Below are 19,776 nucleotides of genomic sequence, written 5' to 3'. Positions count from 1 at the left end.
GTATCTTTGGGCCCATGATTTAGAAAGAAAAAGACTGAGAAGCTAAAGAATAATTAAGTACTAAGGGATTACTAATTCATCCATTCAAACCTCTGAGCATCTACTATGTGCCAGGTACTATATGACTTGCTTAGTTATGAACTACTGTCTTGTGATGTTGAGCTGTGAAAGGACAGAAACGTAATGGTAGCGGCTGGGCACTTCAGAGTTGAGTGGGAGTTTCTTAAGGATATGGGAGACCTTGGCACTGTTAGCAGGGGGAGAAGGAGCCTGAGGAAATGGAAGGAAAGAAAGGTGACAATAAAAGAGACAAGTTCAGAAGATGATTATGTCAAAGTGAAGGAATTAGATTTAAACAAAGGGAAAGCACCAGCAAATACACAGAAGGTGAGTGGGCCAGAGAGAGCATCCTGATCATGCCAAGCTGCCTGTAAGCAGTGAAGGGAAGTTGAGTCATGTAGGGTTGCATGTGAAATGAGGAACTTATCATCACCACAACCACCCACATGCTCAGCCAACTTTTAAATAATAGTTACTAAAAATTATTAACTCATTACATATCTGAAATTCTCTTTTAGCAATGTTATATATCAAGGACTTTGCTGTGGATGTGGTTCACCAACCTTGTGACAGATTCTAGGATGGACTTGACTTTAGACAGTCCTTCTTTGCCAAAATATACCACTGTGAGATGAATCTTCTTGTCTTGATGAATACAAACATCCCTAACAGAAGTGAAAAATAAAGTTTATTCAGGAAAACATGAGGCACTATTTATTCAGAAAGCAACCACATGAAGCTTTAACAAGAAAATGAGGCATTACTGACATAGTAGTAAACATAAAAGTGGCAATACTAATGAATTATGGAAGGCACAAGATCTATGTCTGAATGGGTGCACCCCTTGGAGGGCCATGGAAGCAGTCTGACATTGTTGCCATATTTCAAAACATTTTTTGAACTTTTGCTTTTGGATTGCTTTCAGAAGCAAATCACAAGCTGTTCAAGGAAATAAACTCAATTGGTTCAAAACCAAATAAATAAATACTGACCTTTTGGATTAAGAGTCATTTTGTCTTCAGACTGGCTAATTCCAAAAATTATAACTATCATTAATGAATAATATTTGCCATGACTGAGATTACTTACTGTAAAGAATAATGTGGCCTTTGAAAGTAATTCCAAGAAAGGCAATAAAAAAATGCTTTAGGAAATCAGATCTCAAGTGAGCTATTTGGAACAGTAAATCTCACTTGGAAGTATGACTGCCAGACATTCAGTTGCAGAACAGTTTTAATTAACCTTTTAAATCCAACAATTTCAATATGAGAAGAAAGACTAGGATCACAAAGCATTAAAACTAGTATATCAAAGTATCTAAAACATTAAAAATATTAAAGTATTAAAAATATGGAAACTGTTAAATCAAAAAGCAGCATTTTCCACAAATAGTTTTCATAATGTGTAGATAATTATTTAACCCTTCAGCATTTTAAAATATCCAAATTTGATAACATAAAAAAACCTTTACAAATTCTCTGCTTTGCAAGATAAAATAACTTTCTCCAACTTTTAGTTTAATGTTTGTATTTCTAAATGTATTTCAGTTAAAAAACTGAAATCATTCTCAAGGGGATTTTCTTGTGAGACACCAGTATTCTGTGTCTTGATTGGAGTGTATACATTTGTCAAAAGACATTAAATCCCAGCCTGGACAACATGGCAAGACCCCCTCTCTACAAAGTTGTACAGAATAAAAAAGATGGCATGCACCTGTGGTCCCAGCTACTTGGGAGGCTGAGGCAGAGGATCACTTGAGCCCAGGAGGTTGAGGCTGGAGTGAACTGTGCTCACTCCACTGCATCCTAGCCTGGGTGACAGAGTGAGACCTTGTCTCAAAAACAAAAAAAAAAAGAGTCATGATACCCATATCCTTAAAATACGTGGATTTTACTGCATGTAAATTATACCTTAGTAAAGTTGATTTTTAAAAAATTCAACTTGTCTTAAAATGAATTCACAATTATCAAGGCCATCAAATTTAGTTTCTAATAGGTGTCACTCAATTTATTTCATTGTTCAAATTGTCTATAACACAATACACTACACATGCTTTAAAAAAAGAGAGAATATAAAAAAATAAAGTTCCCCTAAAGCCTATAAAATTATTCTACGTAATTATAATCAGTGAAGATAAATTAAGGAAATCTGAGTAAAATGTGATTTTTTTTTAGGAGAATCTAGCTGAATCGTTAAGCCCTGACAGTTACCTGAAGTTCTGCATAAACTGTACAAATGCTTCAGTTCTTTCAGCAAGTGGCACAATGATATTAATAATTGATCTAGTGATGTCAATCATCTCACTCTTCACTTTCATGAGAGGTCCAAAAGGGCGGAAGAGGGTCACATGTCTATATTCCATAAGGTCTGCTTTCTTAAAAAAGAGTTCATACTGCGTGCCCTTATCTCTCTCAGTGCGATAATAACCTAAAGGTTAGGAACAAAGACATCTCCATGTCAAAGTTTACAAATTTAATGGGAAGACAGATTTTACTCACTTAAACATCAAGGGTATTAAACCAGACCCGCAGGATTTTTACCTATTTGTGAAAATATTTATCCCCACTGCACAATCAGTAACAATTACTCCCTTAAAAGAAAAGGAAAGGTTAAAAAAAAAAGTTCACTGTTCTGTTCTTTTACTCAATCTATAAAATATACTACGAATGACAATTACTCCTTTTTACATATGACTTTTTAAAAATACTAGAGCCTATCAATATAGTAACCATGAAAAATAAAGACATTACTTCTAGCAATATTAAAATCTAGACCCAAGAGTCAAAATTTCTATTGGTTTAGGTCAACTAAAAGAAATCTAGTGCCTTCATGTCAGTTATGTGATATAAAGAGTGCCATGTGGTCTCAATTTTGAGGATAGGGCCAGTCTAGTGAAGGAGACAGAAAAATAGACAAATAATAACAATAGAGTGCTATGTGATATATGTATCTGTATATATATGTGTGCATACATACACACATATAAAATCACTGACTAGAGTGAAATCAGACAAAGAAAAATTGGTACAGACATAAACACAGTGATTTGAGATGCCTTTGAGAGAAAAGCATGAGTATCTACAAGGCAATCTGATTGTTTTTTTTTTTTAGATGGAGTCTCACTCTGTCACCAGGCTGGAGTGCAGTGGTGCAATCTTGGCTCACTGCAACCTCCGCCTCCCAGGTTCAAGCAATTCTTCTGCCTCAGCCTCCTGAGTAGCTGGGACTACAGGCATGCGCCACCATGTGGCCTAGCTAATTTTTGTATTTTTAGTAGAGACGGGGTTTCACCATGTTGGCCAGGATGGTCTTGATCGCTCGACCTCATAATCTGCCCGCCTTGGCCTCCCAAAGTGCTGGAATTACAGGCGTGAGCCACCGTGCCCAGTCGCAATCTGATTTTTAAGTGAGGCACTCAGGAGACAGAAGGTTAGACTTACAGATGTGTGAGTCACTCAGTCAATATCTGGGTATAAAAAGGTGAATAAATTAGACTTGGTCCCAACCCTCCTGAGGCTTACTGTTTAGTAGGAAGCATAAGCCAGGAAATGGGCAACGCCACATACTGTGACAAGCAGTATGAATGTACAGGTGACAAGAGCACACAGAAGTACTGCTGTCTTAGACTTGAGGTTGCAGATGACTTCTCAGAAGAGTGATATCTGAGCTAAAGTCTAGAAGAGGGATAGGAATTAGTTGTCATTACTAATTATTAGTAATTACTCTCCCTGTAGTGGGCAGACAGTGGCACAGTAGAGGAAAGGTGAGGAACAGAATATGTTCCATGTAGAGAAAAATCCTGAAGTATCAGAATCCAAGGAGAGTTATAAGACAAAAGCAGGAGCTGCAGAATATAAAACTGGCAAAGCTCCCCTTCTTTTTAGTTAGAGCTGATGTGAGGACATTTTACACATGTTACTTAGTTCTTATTTCCTCCGCAGCTTCCAATTCTGCCATAAGCTACAAACATACAGTGAGAAGACAAAAAGCTGAGCTTGCAGAAAAATCAGAAGAGTTTTGAGAAAAATAATCCATCAAAAATGGCAGGAAGTGACAGCAGAAAAAAGAGGAGGCCACAAGGAAAGGCAGCTGCAATGCCACTGCAAACCATAATGCCCTCCCTGATGGCCTCCAAAGGCCTTGGTGTATTATAATAATGCTACCATGCAGTAAGTGATGGCCATGATGATTTGGAGTCAAAAAGTCTACATGTGCTATACCAGGGGTCCCTAACCCCCGGGCCACAGACCGCTACTGGTCCGTGGCCTGATGGGAACTAGGCGGCACAGCGAGAGGTGAGTGATGGGAGCCTGGCAAGCATTACCGCCTGAGCTCCGCCTCCAGTCAGATCAGCGGCTGCACTGGATTCTCAAAGGAGCGCAAATTCTGTTGTGAACTGTGCATGCCAGGAATCTACACTGCACGCTCTTTATGAGAATCTAACTAATGCCAGATGATCTGAAGTGGAACAGTTTCACCCCAAAACCATCCCCACCATCCCATGGAAAAACTGTCACCAATGAAACCAGTCCCTGTTGCCAAAAAGGCTGGGGACCACTGTGATACACAGTTTATAGAATCAAGCAAAGAGAACTTTCAAGAAACATTTATTTTCAAAATGGTTTAAGTCAGCAATTAAATGTCTAGCAGTGAGTGTAAAGGTGTAAAGGAGATGGGTAGGGATATAGAATTATTACTGTTAATATCAATCAATAAGTATCTTAAATTTTATAGCAGTGTTTTTCAACCTCTGAGTCATATCCCATCTTGACACATAAAAATCCCATACCCTTTCTGAAATATGTATGAGGAAAACAGATATTTCCTTACTTTTCCAAATGCCAAATATGCTTTTTAAACTAGGTATGACCCCTTGTTCAGACAGACACTTCTCCTTCCTCCAATACGAAAAATAGCTAAGAGTCTACTAACATTTTCTTTATCAAACGGTTTTCAAGTTTTGAGTCTTAGTTTACACATTTTTAAAAACATAAAAAACACCGAGATCAGATAAATGAGTAATATAAATCATACACATGCAACAAGAGCTGTTTTATTCTATTTCCCTAGTCCTTATTCTCCAATTTTATTATGATCTCATTATACCTTTTTCCAGAAGGCCACTTAAAATTCTTGGTGGAATGAAGTGCGAAAACTTTAAGTGTTTTAATACTGTGGACAATGACTGACTTATGTTACCAGCATACAATACTAGCATTTGTCTTACTAACATTATATTGACCAACGTATTTTTCACATTACCTTCTACGAAGTCATTTTCATTAAATATCAGTTTCTCTCCAAGTGGACCCTCCTCATCTTCTTGTTCATCATCTTCATCAGGATTATTAATGACCTCCAAGCCAGCTTCAATAACTTCCACCAATTCATCTCGTTTGTCTTTTCTAACTGGCTTTTCTTCAGGATGGCGAGTGAGACCCATTTCCAATTGAAATACTTTCATTAAGGTAAAACTTTCAAAGGGAATGACCCCATACTCACTGGGTAGTTTGGCCCCTATGCTAACTTCAGCTTTGTCAATTTGGGAATGAAGAAACTCTAAAAGATCACTAGGTGCTTGCTCTTTGTTGCTCTGATAGCCTATGCCATTAGCCCCTACATTCTTTCTTTCTTGCAATGACCTCATCTTTTCACTCATTTCTTGTAATTCTTGTTTTAGTTGAGCAATTTGGCGTTTCAGACTGGTTGCCCTGGTCTGATAATGTTCTTCTTGTTCCTGTAGGAGGGCTTGATAATACTCTTTACCATAATTTTCCCCAACAACACCAGGAAGAGATGCATTTCCATCAGTCTGGGGGGCACATTCCAGGAGGTACATAAATAATACCAAACTGCAGAGCAAAGCGAGGCCCAACAGCAACCAGTGGGTCCGGGTGTGAAGAATCAGTCCTCTTCTAGGCATTCTTATTAACGTGTATTTGCCTAACAAAATAAGCTCTTTGTGTGTTCATACCTTTAGTAAAAAGTTATCAAAAATTAAAAACAAAATCAGAATTTCCATAAAAGGTACCCAAATAATTCTGCCGTAGCTTTAAGTTTTTCTTTCTTCAGCAGTCATGGCTACTTGCAGAAATGGGAAATTATGTATACTTTTTGTATTGTTACCATGATATCCAGAATAAAGCAATCTGACATATAAAATCCATTATATTGGTAGTGATTTTTCTGAAAGACACAGATCAGAATCAATCAGAATTTTGTTCCCTTAAGGATATCAAATTTGTTTGTGGCTTCAGTGAACTTAGCTACGTGACTACTACATGCAGAGAACTATGAGAGGTACTAATATAATTTAGCATATTCAGTAAATACTGGGAGAATTTTTTTTTTTTTTTTTTGAGATGGAGTCTCACTCTGTCACCCAGGCTGAAGCGCAGTGGCACGATCTTGGCTGACTGCAACGTCTGGCTCCTGGGTGCAAGTGATCCTTCCATCTCAGCTTCCCGAGTAGCTGGTACTACAGGCACCTGCCCACCACACCCAGCTAATTTTTGTATTTTTAGTAGAGACGAGGTTTCACCATGTTAGCCAGACTGGTCCTGACCTCAGGTGATCTGCCTGTCTTGGCCTCCCAAAGCCCTGGGATTACAGGTGTGAGCCACTAAGCCTGGCCTGGGAGAATTTTTAAAAATACCTTACAAAACAATAAATTATGTATAACACTTTTAACTAGTATGTCTACACGGCTATAACTTGAGTCAAAGAAACATTAAAATTACGTTCAGCATAGTCTATATTACATATATTCTACTGTTCTCTAATTTTTTGAAAATTATATTGCCTATAATTCTTTATTAACATAGTATTTCAATTACCGCACCATTTCCCAACTAAAGCTTATGACCATTTGGGAACTGAGTTTATAGAAATTGTTTCTGTTATAGTAATAATGGTTTACTGGAGAGAGATATTTTCTTCCAGTTTATTCAACTCAAGCATTCTACCTCATTAATTTCTACTGCTCAGCTCAGCCAGTCTAGAAGCCTTAAAATTAAGTGGGGGAAAGAACAATTTCATACGCTCACAGACATCTGAAAAACACATTAAGAAAACATTTTTATATCCAATGTCCTCCAGTAGATTATTTGCGCATTAGATCACATAATTCTTTCCACTGTATTATGCATCAACAGATTTCCTACAAGTCTAGAAAGGTTTGGAGTCTATACAAAGAAAAAACATGAAGAATTTAATCATCCTTATCAGCAGAGAAAAAAGTTCAAAAACCAGTTATACATTTATAAAATTACATGCCATCGTTCATGCCACAACCAGTTGTGCAAACTCCTCCATGTCTTTAATGATTAACTCTAGAAATAGAGGTTTAACTTAGGACAAGGGAGGCAAGGAGGCCTTCACTGCAAAGAGAACTTCCATCATAACAAAGTGCTTGTTGAGAAGGATAATGTGATATGACAGCAGGCTTTTAACAGTAATGGTTTTCTCACTGCAGCAAAACCTGGAAGATCACTACAGATTATCAGTCCTAGCCACTTTTTTAATGAGTAGAAAAACCTGGATGCTTTCTGTGGCAAATGCTGCAATGCGTTTTTTTTTGTTTTTGTTTTTTGGTAACATGTCTGTATAAAACATAGGACAGATGAAAACTTCTTATGGCCAATATACCACAAATAATGGTCTTAACTCTCCTTAGTCATTTATTATTTTAGTAAACCAAATGATAACCAAGCATCTTGGAAAATTTAGTTCACTACAAGGGAGTCTTTTTTTTTTTTTTTTTTGAGACGGAGTCTGGCTCTGTCCTCCAGGCTGGAATGCAGTGGCGTGATCTCGGCTCACTGCAAGCTCCGCCTCCCGGGTTCATGCCATTCTCCTGCCTCAGCCTCCTGAATAGCTGGGACTACAGGTGCCCGCCACCACGCCCGACTAATTTTTGTAATTTTAGTAGAGACGGGGTTTCACCGTGGTCTCGATCTCCTGACCTCGTGATCCGCCCGCCTCGGCCTCCCAAAGTGCTGGGATTACAGGCATGAGCCACCGCGCCCAGCCAAGGGAGTCTTTTACTATGACAGCATCTCTCTTACTGATTATAAATCTTGTTTGAGTGACGTAGAGAAAAACAGAAAAAAATAGTTGGCTTTAAGAAATACTATCTAATTAAAAAATAAGAATACGAAACTAATATTATTTCCAGGACTTAACCATACCTCAAAACCATAATCCCTAGCATAAGAAAACACTTGAATTTCAAAACCTAGCAGTATCTGTTTTAACTATTATTACTAGTCCATTTATTAGGAAAAAGAACTGAAAATGTGGAGACATAATCTTGTAAAATAAAGATATACATACTTTAATTAATAAAGATACACATACTTAAGCATACTATACTCAAAACTGAAGTGAAACTGGAACAGAACTACCACTATCTTTTATTAATATGGTACCTCATATGTTTTCTTTATATACACAATGTATTTTAGACAATGAGCTATAACTCAGACAATGGGTCACTATTGAAGGTTTACTTTTCAATAAAATAGAATGGAAAATATCAGTGGCAGTGTTAAAGCTAAGGTCATCTTTCTTCCTCTTCCCTTTAAGGGAAATACAGGTTTTGAGATATCCTACTTAATATTACAGTTGAATATTTTCCGATAAAATGAAAGAAAGGATACTGTAATTACTTCAGAATGTAAATGTTAGTTGCATAATTCTGTGGTTATTAAAAATGAAAAATTTCAATTAAAATTTTATTTGCCTAGTTCCTGAAAGGAACTCTATGGCCATAATCTAGAAGATTACATTATAACTGTTCTATCATATAAATTATGTTAAGAATATTACAGGAAACATTTTTCTGTTGTTACATCTTGATTGTCATCATTCTATGAAATGTGTTTGTATCATGAATACGGTTCATTCACAGCCCAGAGTTAATCCCAACAAGCCTTCTAAGCACAAATGCAGTAGTTAAGTGTTTTGAGGAGAGAAAAGGATAACATGAAGATGGGAAAATAAGCTGTTAAAGATATGTAACATGAAACCAAAGATCTCAGGATTGAAAGAAACCTTAAAAGCCCTCAATTCTAACTCTCTAAAACTGACTAAAAAACTGACTTCCTCTTACAACCAAGATGAAGTAATGGGCCAGATTTACTCTCAGATTTGCTCTCTTTGGTTGTCTTGAAACAACCAAAAAAAAAACAACCCTTTCTGCCAAAAAACCCAAAATATGAAACAATGATTTTCAAAATATTTAACATCAGGTAACGAAGGACAGTGATCCCCAGAGAAACAAGAAACAAGTGGTTGCCAGCTTACTGCTTTAGTTTCTGAGCCACACAAGGAGGGGAACCTAAGCAGAGCCCAGCAGATTCCCTGAGTTGATGGGATGCAGCTCACAGTCTGAGGAGACCAAGGTATCTAGGATTAAAGCAAATAGTACCAGAGTGGATACAGCTGCAGAGAGAGAGAACTCCAGAAATCTGAATAGGATATCCCATAGGTATTTGGCAGCGCACTGATCAGTGAAGGCTTATGAGGCAACAAACGGGCTAAGAAAAGGACCACACACAAAATTAGAGGACACAGAACCCAGCATTCATACAGGGCCAGGATTAGTGCATGTTCCCACCAGACAGACTGGAAAACCTCAAAATTCCCAGGGCACTGGGTAGACTAGCACTCAAAAAAGTCTTGTCTCAGTAGTGGGAAATAATTAGCTCCAGACTAAACATGGCACTAATCCTGCCAATACATCTTAAAAGCAAGACTTGAAAGGATCACATTATTTCCAAGTAATAGCACAATAAGCCTTAAGAATATTTATAAGAGCTCAAGCCTGTAATCCCAGCACTTTGGGAGGCCGAGACGGGCGGATCACGAGGTCAGGAGATCGAGACCATCCTGGCTAACATGGTGAAACCCCGTCTCTACTAAAAATACAAAAAACTAGCCGGGCGAGGTGGCGGGCGCCTGTAGTCCCAGCTACTCCGGAGGCTGAGGCAGGAGAATGGCGTAAACCCGGGAGGCGGAGCTTGCAGTGAGCTGAGATCCGACCACTGCAGTCCAGCCCGGGATACAGAGCAAGACTCCGTCTCAAAAAAAAAAAAAAAAAAAAAAAAAAAAAGAAAAAAAGAATATTTATAAGAATATAGAAATATCCAGTACTCAACAAAATAAAATTCACAGTATCTGGCATCTCAACAAAAATTACCAGGCATAAAAAAATATGACCCATAATGAGAAAAATTGATGATTAAAACTGACCAATGATTAGAACTGACAGATGTGGGAGTCTGCAGAAAAAGCACACCAAAACAGCTATCATAACTGTATTTTTAAAATGATGTTTATGTTCAAAAATTTAAGTAGAGGTATGAATGACATAAAAGAGATCCAAGTTAAACTTCAAGAGATGAAAATTTCAGTGTCTGAGATGAAAAATACACTGAATGGGATTAATGGCAGATTAGATATTTTAGAAGAAAATATTAGTAAACTAAAGATGTAGCAACAGAAACTATGTAAAAACGGAAAAAAGAATGAAAAATTTAAACAGAGCATTGATAAGCTCTGTGATAACTTCAAACAGCCTAATATACATCTAATTGGAGTCCCCAAAGAGGGGGAAGGAGTCAGGAGAAATAAATAAACAAGGCTGAAAATTTCCCAAATTTGATGGAAACTATAAACACACATAAGAAACTCAACCAATCCCAAATAGCCATAAAGAAAATTGTAGCAAGGCACATGATAATCAAATTGCTCAAATCCAATGTAAAGAGAAAAATCTTTAAACTGGCCACATGAAAAATGCACATCACATACAAGGAACAAAAGATAATAATGACAGATTACTCCTTGAAAATTGCAAGTAATTAGACAGTGGAACAATTATCTTTAAACAACTGAAAAGAAAAATATACCAGCCTACAATTCTATACCCAGAAAAATTATCTTTGAAAAAGGCAAAATACTTTCCCTACATAAAAAGCTAAAGGAATTCATCACCATCACACCTGTACTGTAAGTCTTTTAGGCACAGGAACATAATACCAGAAAGGAATATGGATTTATACAAAGCAATGGAAAACATCATTAATGTTAAACTACATTGGTAACATAAGATTTTTGCTCATTATTATCTAAATCTCTTCAAAAGATAACTGAATAAAATAGACAAAATCCTAGAAAGATAGAAACAAAACTGATTTAAGAAATACTAGATATGAATAGACTTACATGACAAAAGATTGAATTAATAATAATAAATAAAACTACTCACAAAGAAAAGTCCAGGCCCAGAGGCTTCACTGGTAGAATCTACCAAACATTTATTTATTCTTCTTATTTTTTTGAGATGGAGTTTTGCTCTTGTTGCCCAGGCTGGAGTGCAATGGCGCAATCTCAGCTCACTGCAATCTCTGCCTCCCAGGTTCAAGGGATTCTCCTGCCTCAGCCTCCCGAGTAGCTGGGCTTATAGGCATGTGCCACCATGCCTGGCTAATTCTGTATTTTTAATAGAGATGGGGTTTCTCCATGTTGGTCAGGCTGGTCTCAAACTCCAGACCTCAGGGGATCCACCCGCCTCAGCCTCCCAAAGTGCTGGGATCACAGGCATGAGCCACCACGCCCAGCCTAGTAAACATTTAAATAAGAATTATTATTATTAAATAAGAATTATCTTCACAGACTCTTCCAAAAAACAGAAGAGGAGGAAGCATTCTATAAGGTCAGTATCATCCTACTACCAAATCCAAAGACATTAAAAGAAAACCATAGGCCAATATCCTATATGAATATAAATACAAAAATCCTCAACAAAATACTAGTAAAACGAACCCAGCAATATATAAAAGGAATCATACATCATGACCAAGATTTATCCCAGGACTGCAAGGTTGGGTTTAACATCTGAAAATCAATTAATACAATATACCATATCAATAGAAGACAAAATTCACTTGATCATCTCAACAGACATGGAAAAAGCATTTGACAAAAACACCATTTTGTAATAAAAAGCATTCAATAGGGGCTGGGCGCAGTGGCTCACACCTGTAATTTCAGCACTTTGGAAGGCCGAGGTGGGTGGATCATGAGGTCAAGAGATAAAGACCATTCTGGCTAGCACGATGAAATCCTGCCTCTACTAAAAATACAAAAAAATTAGCCGGGTGTGGTGGCGGCATGCACCTGTAGTCCCAGCTACTCAGGAGGCTGAGTCAGGAGAAACACATGAACGTGGGAGGCAGAGGTTGTAGTGAGCCGAGATTGCGCCACTGCACTCCAGCCTGGGCAACAGAGCAAGATGCCATCTCAAAAAACCAAACCAAACCAAACTAAACCAAACCAAACACCATTCAATAAACTAGAAGAGACCTTCTTAATATAAGAAAAGGGACCTACAAAAACCTCTTAGCTAACATTGTATTTAATGATGAAAGACTGCATGCCTTTCCCCAAGATCAGGAATAAGACAAGGATGTCTGCTCTTGTCACTTCTATTTACATTGTTCTAGCCAAAGCAAGTAGGCAAGAAAATGAAATAAAAGGCATCCAGATTGGAAAGGAAGAAGTAAAACTATCCTTATCTGCAGATGATATGATCTGTATCCTAAGAAATCCTAAGGAATTCACTAAAAATCTATTATAACTAATAAATGAGTTCAGCCAGGTTGTAGGATACAATATCACTATACAAAAATCAATTGTATTTCTACATATTAGCGATAAGCAATCTCAAAAAGAAATTAACAAAAACAATTCTGTATACAATATGGCATTGAAAAGAATAAAATAGTAATAATTTTAACAAAAGAACTGCAAGACTTGTATTCATAGAAACTACAAAACATTGTTGGAAGACATTTAACATTTAAATAAACAGAAAGACACCACACTCATGATTGGAAGGCTTAATATTGCTAAAAGGATAATGTTCCCCAATTAATGTACAGATTAAACACAATCCTCTTCAAGAATCCCAGTGGACTTCTTGCAGAAATTGGCAAGCTGATCTTAAAATTTATACAAATTCAAGAAACCCAGAATAACCCAAACAATATTGAACAAGAAAAATGAAATTGGAGGAAAACACTTCCCAATTCCAAAAATTACTACAGAGCCACAGGTAATTAAGACAATGTGGTATGGCATAAAAACAGACATATAGTCAATGGAATGGAACTTAAAGCCCAAAAATAAATCATCACATTTATGGTTAGTTGATTTTCAACAAGAGTAGCAAGGCAGTTCAATGGGTGAAAGAATAGTTTTTTCAATAAATAGTACTGGGACAACTGGATATTTACAGGCAAAAGAATGAAACTAGACTCCTACTTCACACCACATTCAAAAATTATCTCAAAATGGGTCACAGATCTGAATGTAAGAGTCAAAACTATAAAACTCTCAGAATAAAACCTATGTGTAAATATTTGTGACCTTGGATCAGGCAACAGCTTCTTATGACACCAAAGTCAAAACAAATATTAATTAGACTTCATCAAAATAAAAAAAACTTGTGTTGCAAAGGACATCATCAAGAAAGTGAAGAAATAACACACAGAATTAGAGGACATTTGTAAATCATTTGTCTGTCTTACTTTAAAACGAAAAAAAAAGATAACTCGACAAGCAAAAGATCTGAACAGATATTTCTGTAAAGATAAATAAATGGCTCATATAAGTACATGAAAAGATGCTCAACACCATTAGCCAAAAAGGAAATGCAAATCAAAAGCACAATTAGATACCACTCCACATCCACTAGCATGTAATTCAAAGTGAAATCATAGACCTAAATGGAAAACCTAAAACTATAAAACTAAAAGCAAACATAGGATAAAATCTTTGTCACTCTGAGTTAGGCAAATATTTCTTAGATATGATATTTAACAGCATAAATGATAAATTGAATTTCATCAAAATTAGTAATCTGTGCTCTTTCAAAGACATTGTTAAGAGAATGAAAAGACAAGTCATGGACCTGGAGAAAATATGGGCAAAGCATGCATCTTATAAAGGACTTGTACCAAGAATATATTTTAAAATAACCAAAATGAAATAATAAACCAAACTCAATTAAAATGTGGGAAAAGGCCTGAACACTTCAAATAAACACTTGAAAAAGATGCTCTACATTGTTAGTCACTAGCGAAATGCAAATCAAATCATAATGAGACACCACTACACACAAGGGGTAAAAGTAGAATAGCTAACATTAAAAAGAATGACTACACCAAGTGTTGTTAACGTGGAAGGACTAGAACTTTCATACACTGCTGATGGGAATAAAAAATAGTTTTGTTAATAAGTTATGAACTTAACAAGTTAGATTATTTTCTTTCTTATTAAAAAAAAAAAAAGACGGGACCTTGCTCTGTTACCAGAGCTGTAGTGCAGTGGCTCTATCATATTATAACTCAATGCAGCCTAACTCCTGGGCTCAAGTGATCCTCCTGCCTCAGCCTCCCGAGTATCTGGGATTACAGGTGGGAGCCACTACACCTGGTGTGATGGCTAATATTGAGTGTCAACTTGACTGGACTGAAGGATACAAAGTATTGTTCACGGGTGTGTCTCTGAGGGTGTTGCCAAAGGAAATTAACATTTGAGTCAGTGGACTGGGAGGGGTAGACCCACCCTCAATCTGGGTGGGCATCATCTAATCAGCTGCCAGCGGGGGTAGAATAAAGCAGGCAGAAGATGGAAGAGCTGACTTGCTGAGTCTTACGGACTTCATCTTTCTCCCATGCTGGATGTTTCCTGCCCTGGCACATCAGACTCCAAGTTCTTCAGCTTTTGGACTCTTGGACTTACACCAGTGGTTTTCCAGGGGCTCTTGGACCTTTGGCTGCACAGACTGAAGGCTGCACTGTTAGCTTCCCTACTTCTGGGACTCGGACTGATCCACCACTGGCTTCTTTGCTCCTCAACTTGTAGATGGCCTATCATGGGACTTCACCTTGTGATGGTATGGGTCAATTCTCCTTAATAAACTCCCTTTCATATATACATATATCCTCTTAGTTCTGTCCCTCTAGAGAACCCTAATACACTTTGCTAATTAAAAAAATTTATTTTTTCTTTTTTTTGTTTTGAGACGGAGTCTCGCTCTGTCGCCCAGGCTGGAGTGCAGTGGCGCGATCTGGGCTCACTGCAAGCTCCGCCTCCCAGGTTCATGCCATTCTCCTGCCTCAGCCTCCCCAGTAGCTGGGACTACAGATGCCTGCCACCTCACCCGGCTAGTTTTTTGTATTCTTTTTAGTAGAGACGGGGTTTCACCGTGTTAGCCAGGATGGTCTCGATCTCCTGACCTCGGGATCCACCCGTCTCGGCCTCCCAAAGTGCTGGGATTAAAATTTTTTTTTTTTTTTAGAGAGAGTGTCTTGCTATGTAGTCCAGGCCAAGTTTCTTAATAAGTTAATAAGCCTACTCATATGATCCAGCCATTCCATTCCTATATATTTACCCAAAAGAAATGAAAGCACATATTCATACTTTTAAAATAAGATGGAGACTAGGTCTGTAAATCTCCTGAATAAAGCCAGTTAAGCCATTAAAACAACCCTGACCTTGCAAATATAAGCAATAGAAGCAAAACTTAATTTGGGCTGTTTGCAAATGTAAACTTTGGTTATTTTTTGTCTGTGCCTATATTAAAGAAACATTAGGCTGGGCATGGTGGCTCATGCCTGTAAGCACCTTGGGAGGCTGAAACAGGAGGATCACTTGAGACCAGAATTTGAGATCATCCTGGGCAATATAGCTAGCGAGACCTTGCCTCTATAAGAAATTTAAAAAATTAGCCAGGCATGGCAGTGCATGTCTGTAGTTCCTGTTGTCCTGGTTACTTGAGGCTGAGGTGGGAAGATCACTTGAGCCCAGGAGTTCAAAGCTGCAGTGAGCTACGATCACACCAAAGCACTCTAGCCCTGTCTCTTAAAAGAAAAAAAAAAAAGAAACAAACAAACTTAGGTTATGCCAATTAGAAGCCATCAACTAACTTATATAACTAGGGACTTTACAATAGGATGGACTAAACAAGGCAACTGTATAAATGCAATTAATCAAATATTGTCTTTGCCTTGCTTCCTTGTTCATCCTATAGAAGTCTTCTGCTCACATTCCTTTGGTGGAGTCCAAAATCATTTTTGATTTGTTGCTGCCTGATTCATGAATTGCTGTTTGCTCAGATAAAACTCTTTAAAATTTTATTCTGCCTCAGTTTATATTTTAACCATACCAAAACCTGTACACAAATGTTCATAGCAACTTATATGTGTAGAGCCCAAAACCAGAAACAACCCAGTGTCCATCAACAGGTAAATGGACAAAATGTAAAACAGACACACAATGGAACACTGCTTAGCAATAAAAAGGAATAAACTCTGACACATACTTCACCATGGATAAATATCAACAATTACTCTGAGTCATAGGAGCCAGGCAACAGAAGTACTTACTATATGATTCTATTTATATAAAATTTTAGAAAATGCAAGGTAATTTGTGGTTAACTGAAGGTAAATCAGTCAATGATTTCCTGTGGGAGGTGGTACCAGGAAGGAATTATAAAAAGGGATGGAAAAACTTTTGGGAGTAATGGATTTGTTCATTACTTTGGTTGTAGTGATGATTTCACAGGTGTATACATATGTTAAAACTTATCAAATTGCACACTTTAAATATGTGTAGTTTATGTCAATTATACCTCAATGAAGCTGTTTAAAAAATAAAGCCAAGTCAGATTTAGTAGTAGTGCCAAAAAGGCATTTGTAAAAAAAAATAAAAAACCAAAAATCCTCCAGTTTGTTTACTGAAGTATAAAGATTTATTGATTACAAGTTTGCATTTAAAAAACAAAACTAAGCCCCTCATCTCCCCAAAAGTAGAGTACTACATATTTCTCTAAAGGTCTTACCATATCTTTTCTCTTTGCCTTGTGACTTGGAGACAAGAGAATTGTTAAAGATAGTTAATTCTACAGCACTAGTCCCTTACATAATAATATGACCCTTAAGGAGTTTCTACTCAATCTTGATTATACACAATTTTTGGTACTATGAACACAAAAGTTACGCATCTTTTCCAGGACATGTACATTGCAGTATGTCAAGTTAACCTGCAAGATTAATCTACTGCCCTCTGAAGGATACAATCCATTTGAGTCTATTATAAAACATAATATGTATAATCTTCCCAAATTTTCTGCAAAGAACAATTTCTCATTAAAGTTTTCAAAAACTAAATTTATAATTTTGAGTTCATTTTTTACAAAGCAAAAACAAAGTCACACAATTATCTGGAAAACATAAACCAGTCAGAAAACTAAACCATTATGAAGTGTAAATATCTAGGAAGCAGGAGATTAGAATGTTTTATTTCTTGGTAAGTTTTTGATTACTTGATGAGTATTACAGTGATGCATGGGCTATCAATATGTTACTGAATAAGTGATCTGTAAGTACTGATCATCTGAAAGCAGCACTTACTCAACAAACACTTGATTACCTACTGTGTGTCAGGTACTGTGCTGAGTACCAAGGACAAGCAACATCAAATGGATCCTTTTGACAGCGTGTTTCTGGAGAAAACTATACTCATGGCACCCGGATTTCAGCAAGACAAAGGAGAAAAAGGTGCCAAACTGTGGCACAGTAAAAACAACTTAAAGAGTCAAGTGTAACAGCTACTTAATAGCTATGTAACCTTAGGCACAACACTTTACCTCTCAGGGCTTCCTCTAAAAAATGAGGCAGTTTTGCCTGAACAGTCAATGTTCCTTCCAAGATATTATGATTCCTTTAGTTAAACCACACACACACACACACACACACACACACACACACGCACACACAAAAATTTTTGTAGAGAAAACTTGATTTAAATGCACAGGCCATTTAATTCAGCAATTCACAATTCCACTTTCCTGATTCCATACTACAGAAGTATCCATACTACTATATAAGGTCACATACATAGGATGTTTATTAGTGTTATACGTAAGAGCAAAATAAAAACAGAAGCAACTTAAAGTTCATCAATAGAGGAAAGGTTAAATTAACTGAAGACATTTACCCAACAGAATATTTTAAAGGAATTACATACATCTTTATGTGCTGATGTAGATAATACCTACAAAATGGTGTTGCCATGTTGCAAATATTTTTTCTCAGTTTGTCTTGTCTACAATAGGCTTGGGAGCCAGATGGCCTGAATTCAAAGATCTGCATCATGGTTTCCTACTCTTCATTACAGACAAATTCCATAATATATGTAAACTTCAGTTTCCTCCTCTGTTAAGTGGGAATAATTACAGAACCTACCTTAGAGTATAATTATAACACTTATTCAAGTAAAACATGACAAGCATAAGTGCTCAGTAAGTGTTAGGTATTATTTCCTATTAAGCAAAGTTTTGTTGTTGGTGGTGGTAGTGGTAATAGACTCAAATCTATCAATCTTTTCCTACTTCTTGATTTTAGCTTCCCTACCCGAAGTAATCCTAATAAAAGTAAATTTTCCCTCAAATAGATAGCTAATTCTTGCCATTTATCATGCAATCCATGCTCTTGTCACTAGTTTGAAATGCCACCTTTATCATTAGCAAAATTCCTATATATGCATAAGTCCATTTCTGACCTCTAAACCAGGAATCTGCAAATATTTTAGGTCAGACAGTAAATGTCACAACCAGTTGATTCTGCTTTTGTGGCACAAAAAAGCATTATTTTTTTTTCTCCCCAAAGCATTAAAAAATGTAGGGCTTGGGCACGGTGGCTCACGCGTGTAATCCCAGCACTTTGGGAGGCTGAGGCAGGCGGATCATGAGGTCAGGAGTTCAAGACCAGCCTGAGGAACATGATGAAACCCTGTCTCTACTAAAAATACAAAAATTAGCCGGGCATGGTGGTGTGCACCTGTAAACCCAGCTACTCAGGAGGCTGAGGCAGGAGAATCACTTGAACTCAGGAAACAGAGGTTGCAGTAAGCTGAGATTGTGCCACTGCACTCCAGCCTGGGCGACAGAGCAAGACTCTGTCTCAAAAATAAATGAATAAATAAATAAATAAATAAATAAATACAAAATAAAAAAAAATAAAAAGTGTAAAAGCCAGCCTTAGATCACAGGCTATACTAAAATAGGTAGCCAGCCATACTGGCAATCTCTGCTTTAACTTCTAAAAAATTGTTACACTTTAAAAATTTCACAAAATAAACACATGTGATAAAAAGGTTAAACATCATATAAGGACACACAACCCCAATCCCTGCTGTGAGCTGGTAGGGAAGAAGAGTGGGGAACAGTCAGCAAACCTAATACATCCTTCCATAAACTCTCAGAAAAATGCATACTTCTTGATCATCCCCACTGTATAGACGAAGAAACAGACCAGAGAGGGAAGGGTTGATCTATATTTGCCAGTCCTTTGTCCTCTGATACTTATTTCTCCCTGGCTCAGGCTGCCCAAGACTCTGCCTGGACACTCCTACCTTCAGGATGTCTGTTATCTCTGTGGTTATTTCCTCTTTTCCGATTTCTAACGCCTCCTGGAACTCCTATTAGATGTATATTGGCTCTTCTAGATCTACTTTGCATGTCATGGCTAGTCTTTCCCACTTTCTTTTTCTTTCTTTCTTTCCTTTTTTTTTTTTTGAGACAGTTTCACTGTCAGGCTGAAGTGCAGTGGCAGCCTCCACTGCCTGAACAGCTGGGATGAC

The 19,776-nt window shown here is 37.2% G+C and overlaps 1 protein-coding gene across 4 annotated transcripts in view; it reads right to left on the bottom strand.

Moving 5' to 3' along the window:
- The window catches only part of CSGALNACT2 (chondroitin sulfate N-acetylgalactosaminyltransferase 2), a 46,331-nt gene that overhangs the window by 23,387 nt on the left and 3,168 nt on the right, over nt 1-19,776 (bottom strand). For 3 of the 4 annotated variants that reach the window (XM_007962435.3, XM_037986557.2, XM_037986559.2), the window contains exons 2-4: nt 5,323-6,246; nt 2,271-2,487; nt 624-725 (exon numbers count right to left, since the gene is read on the bottom strand). In XM_007962435.3, coding sequence (XP_007960626.2) covers nt 624-725; nt 2,271-2,487; nt 5,323-5,983 — 980 coding nt within the window. In that variant the 5' untranslated portion in view covers nt 5,984-6,246. The remainder of the gene's footprint in view (nt 1-623; nt 726-2,270; nt 2,488-5,322; nt 6,247-19,776) is intronic. The other variant, XM_007962438.3, reaches the window with a different exon arrangement.

Source organism: Chlorocebus sabaeus, chromosome 9 (genome assembly GCF_047675955.1).
Source record: "Chlorocebus sabaeus isolate Y175 chromosome 9, mChlSab1.0.hap1, whole genome shotgun sequence".
Lineage (NCBI taxonomy): Eukaryota > Metazoa > Chordata > Mammalia > Primates > Cercopithecidae > Chlorocebus > Chlorocebus sabaeus.
Note: the sequence above shows the minus strand (reverse complement) of the source record. Positions and strands in the feature narration are given on the sequence as shown.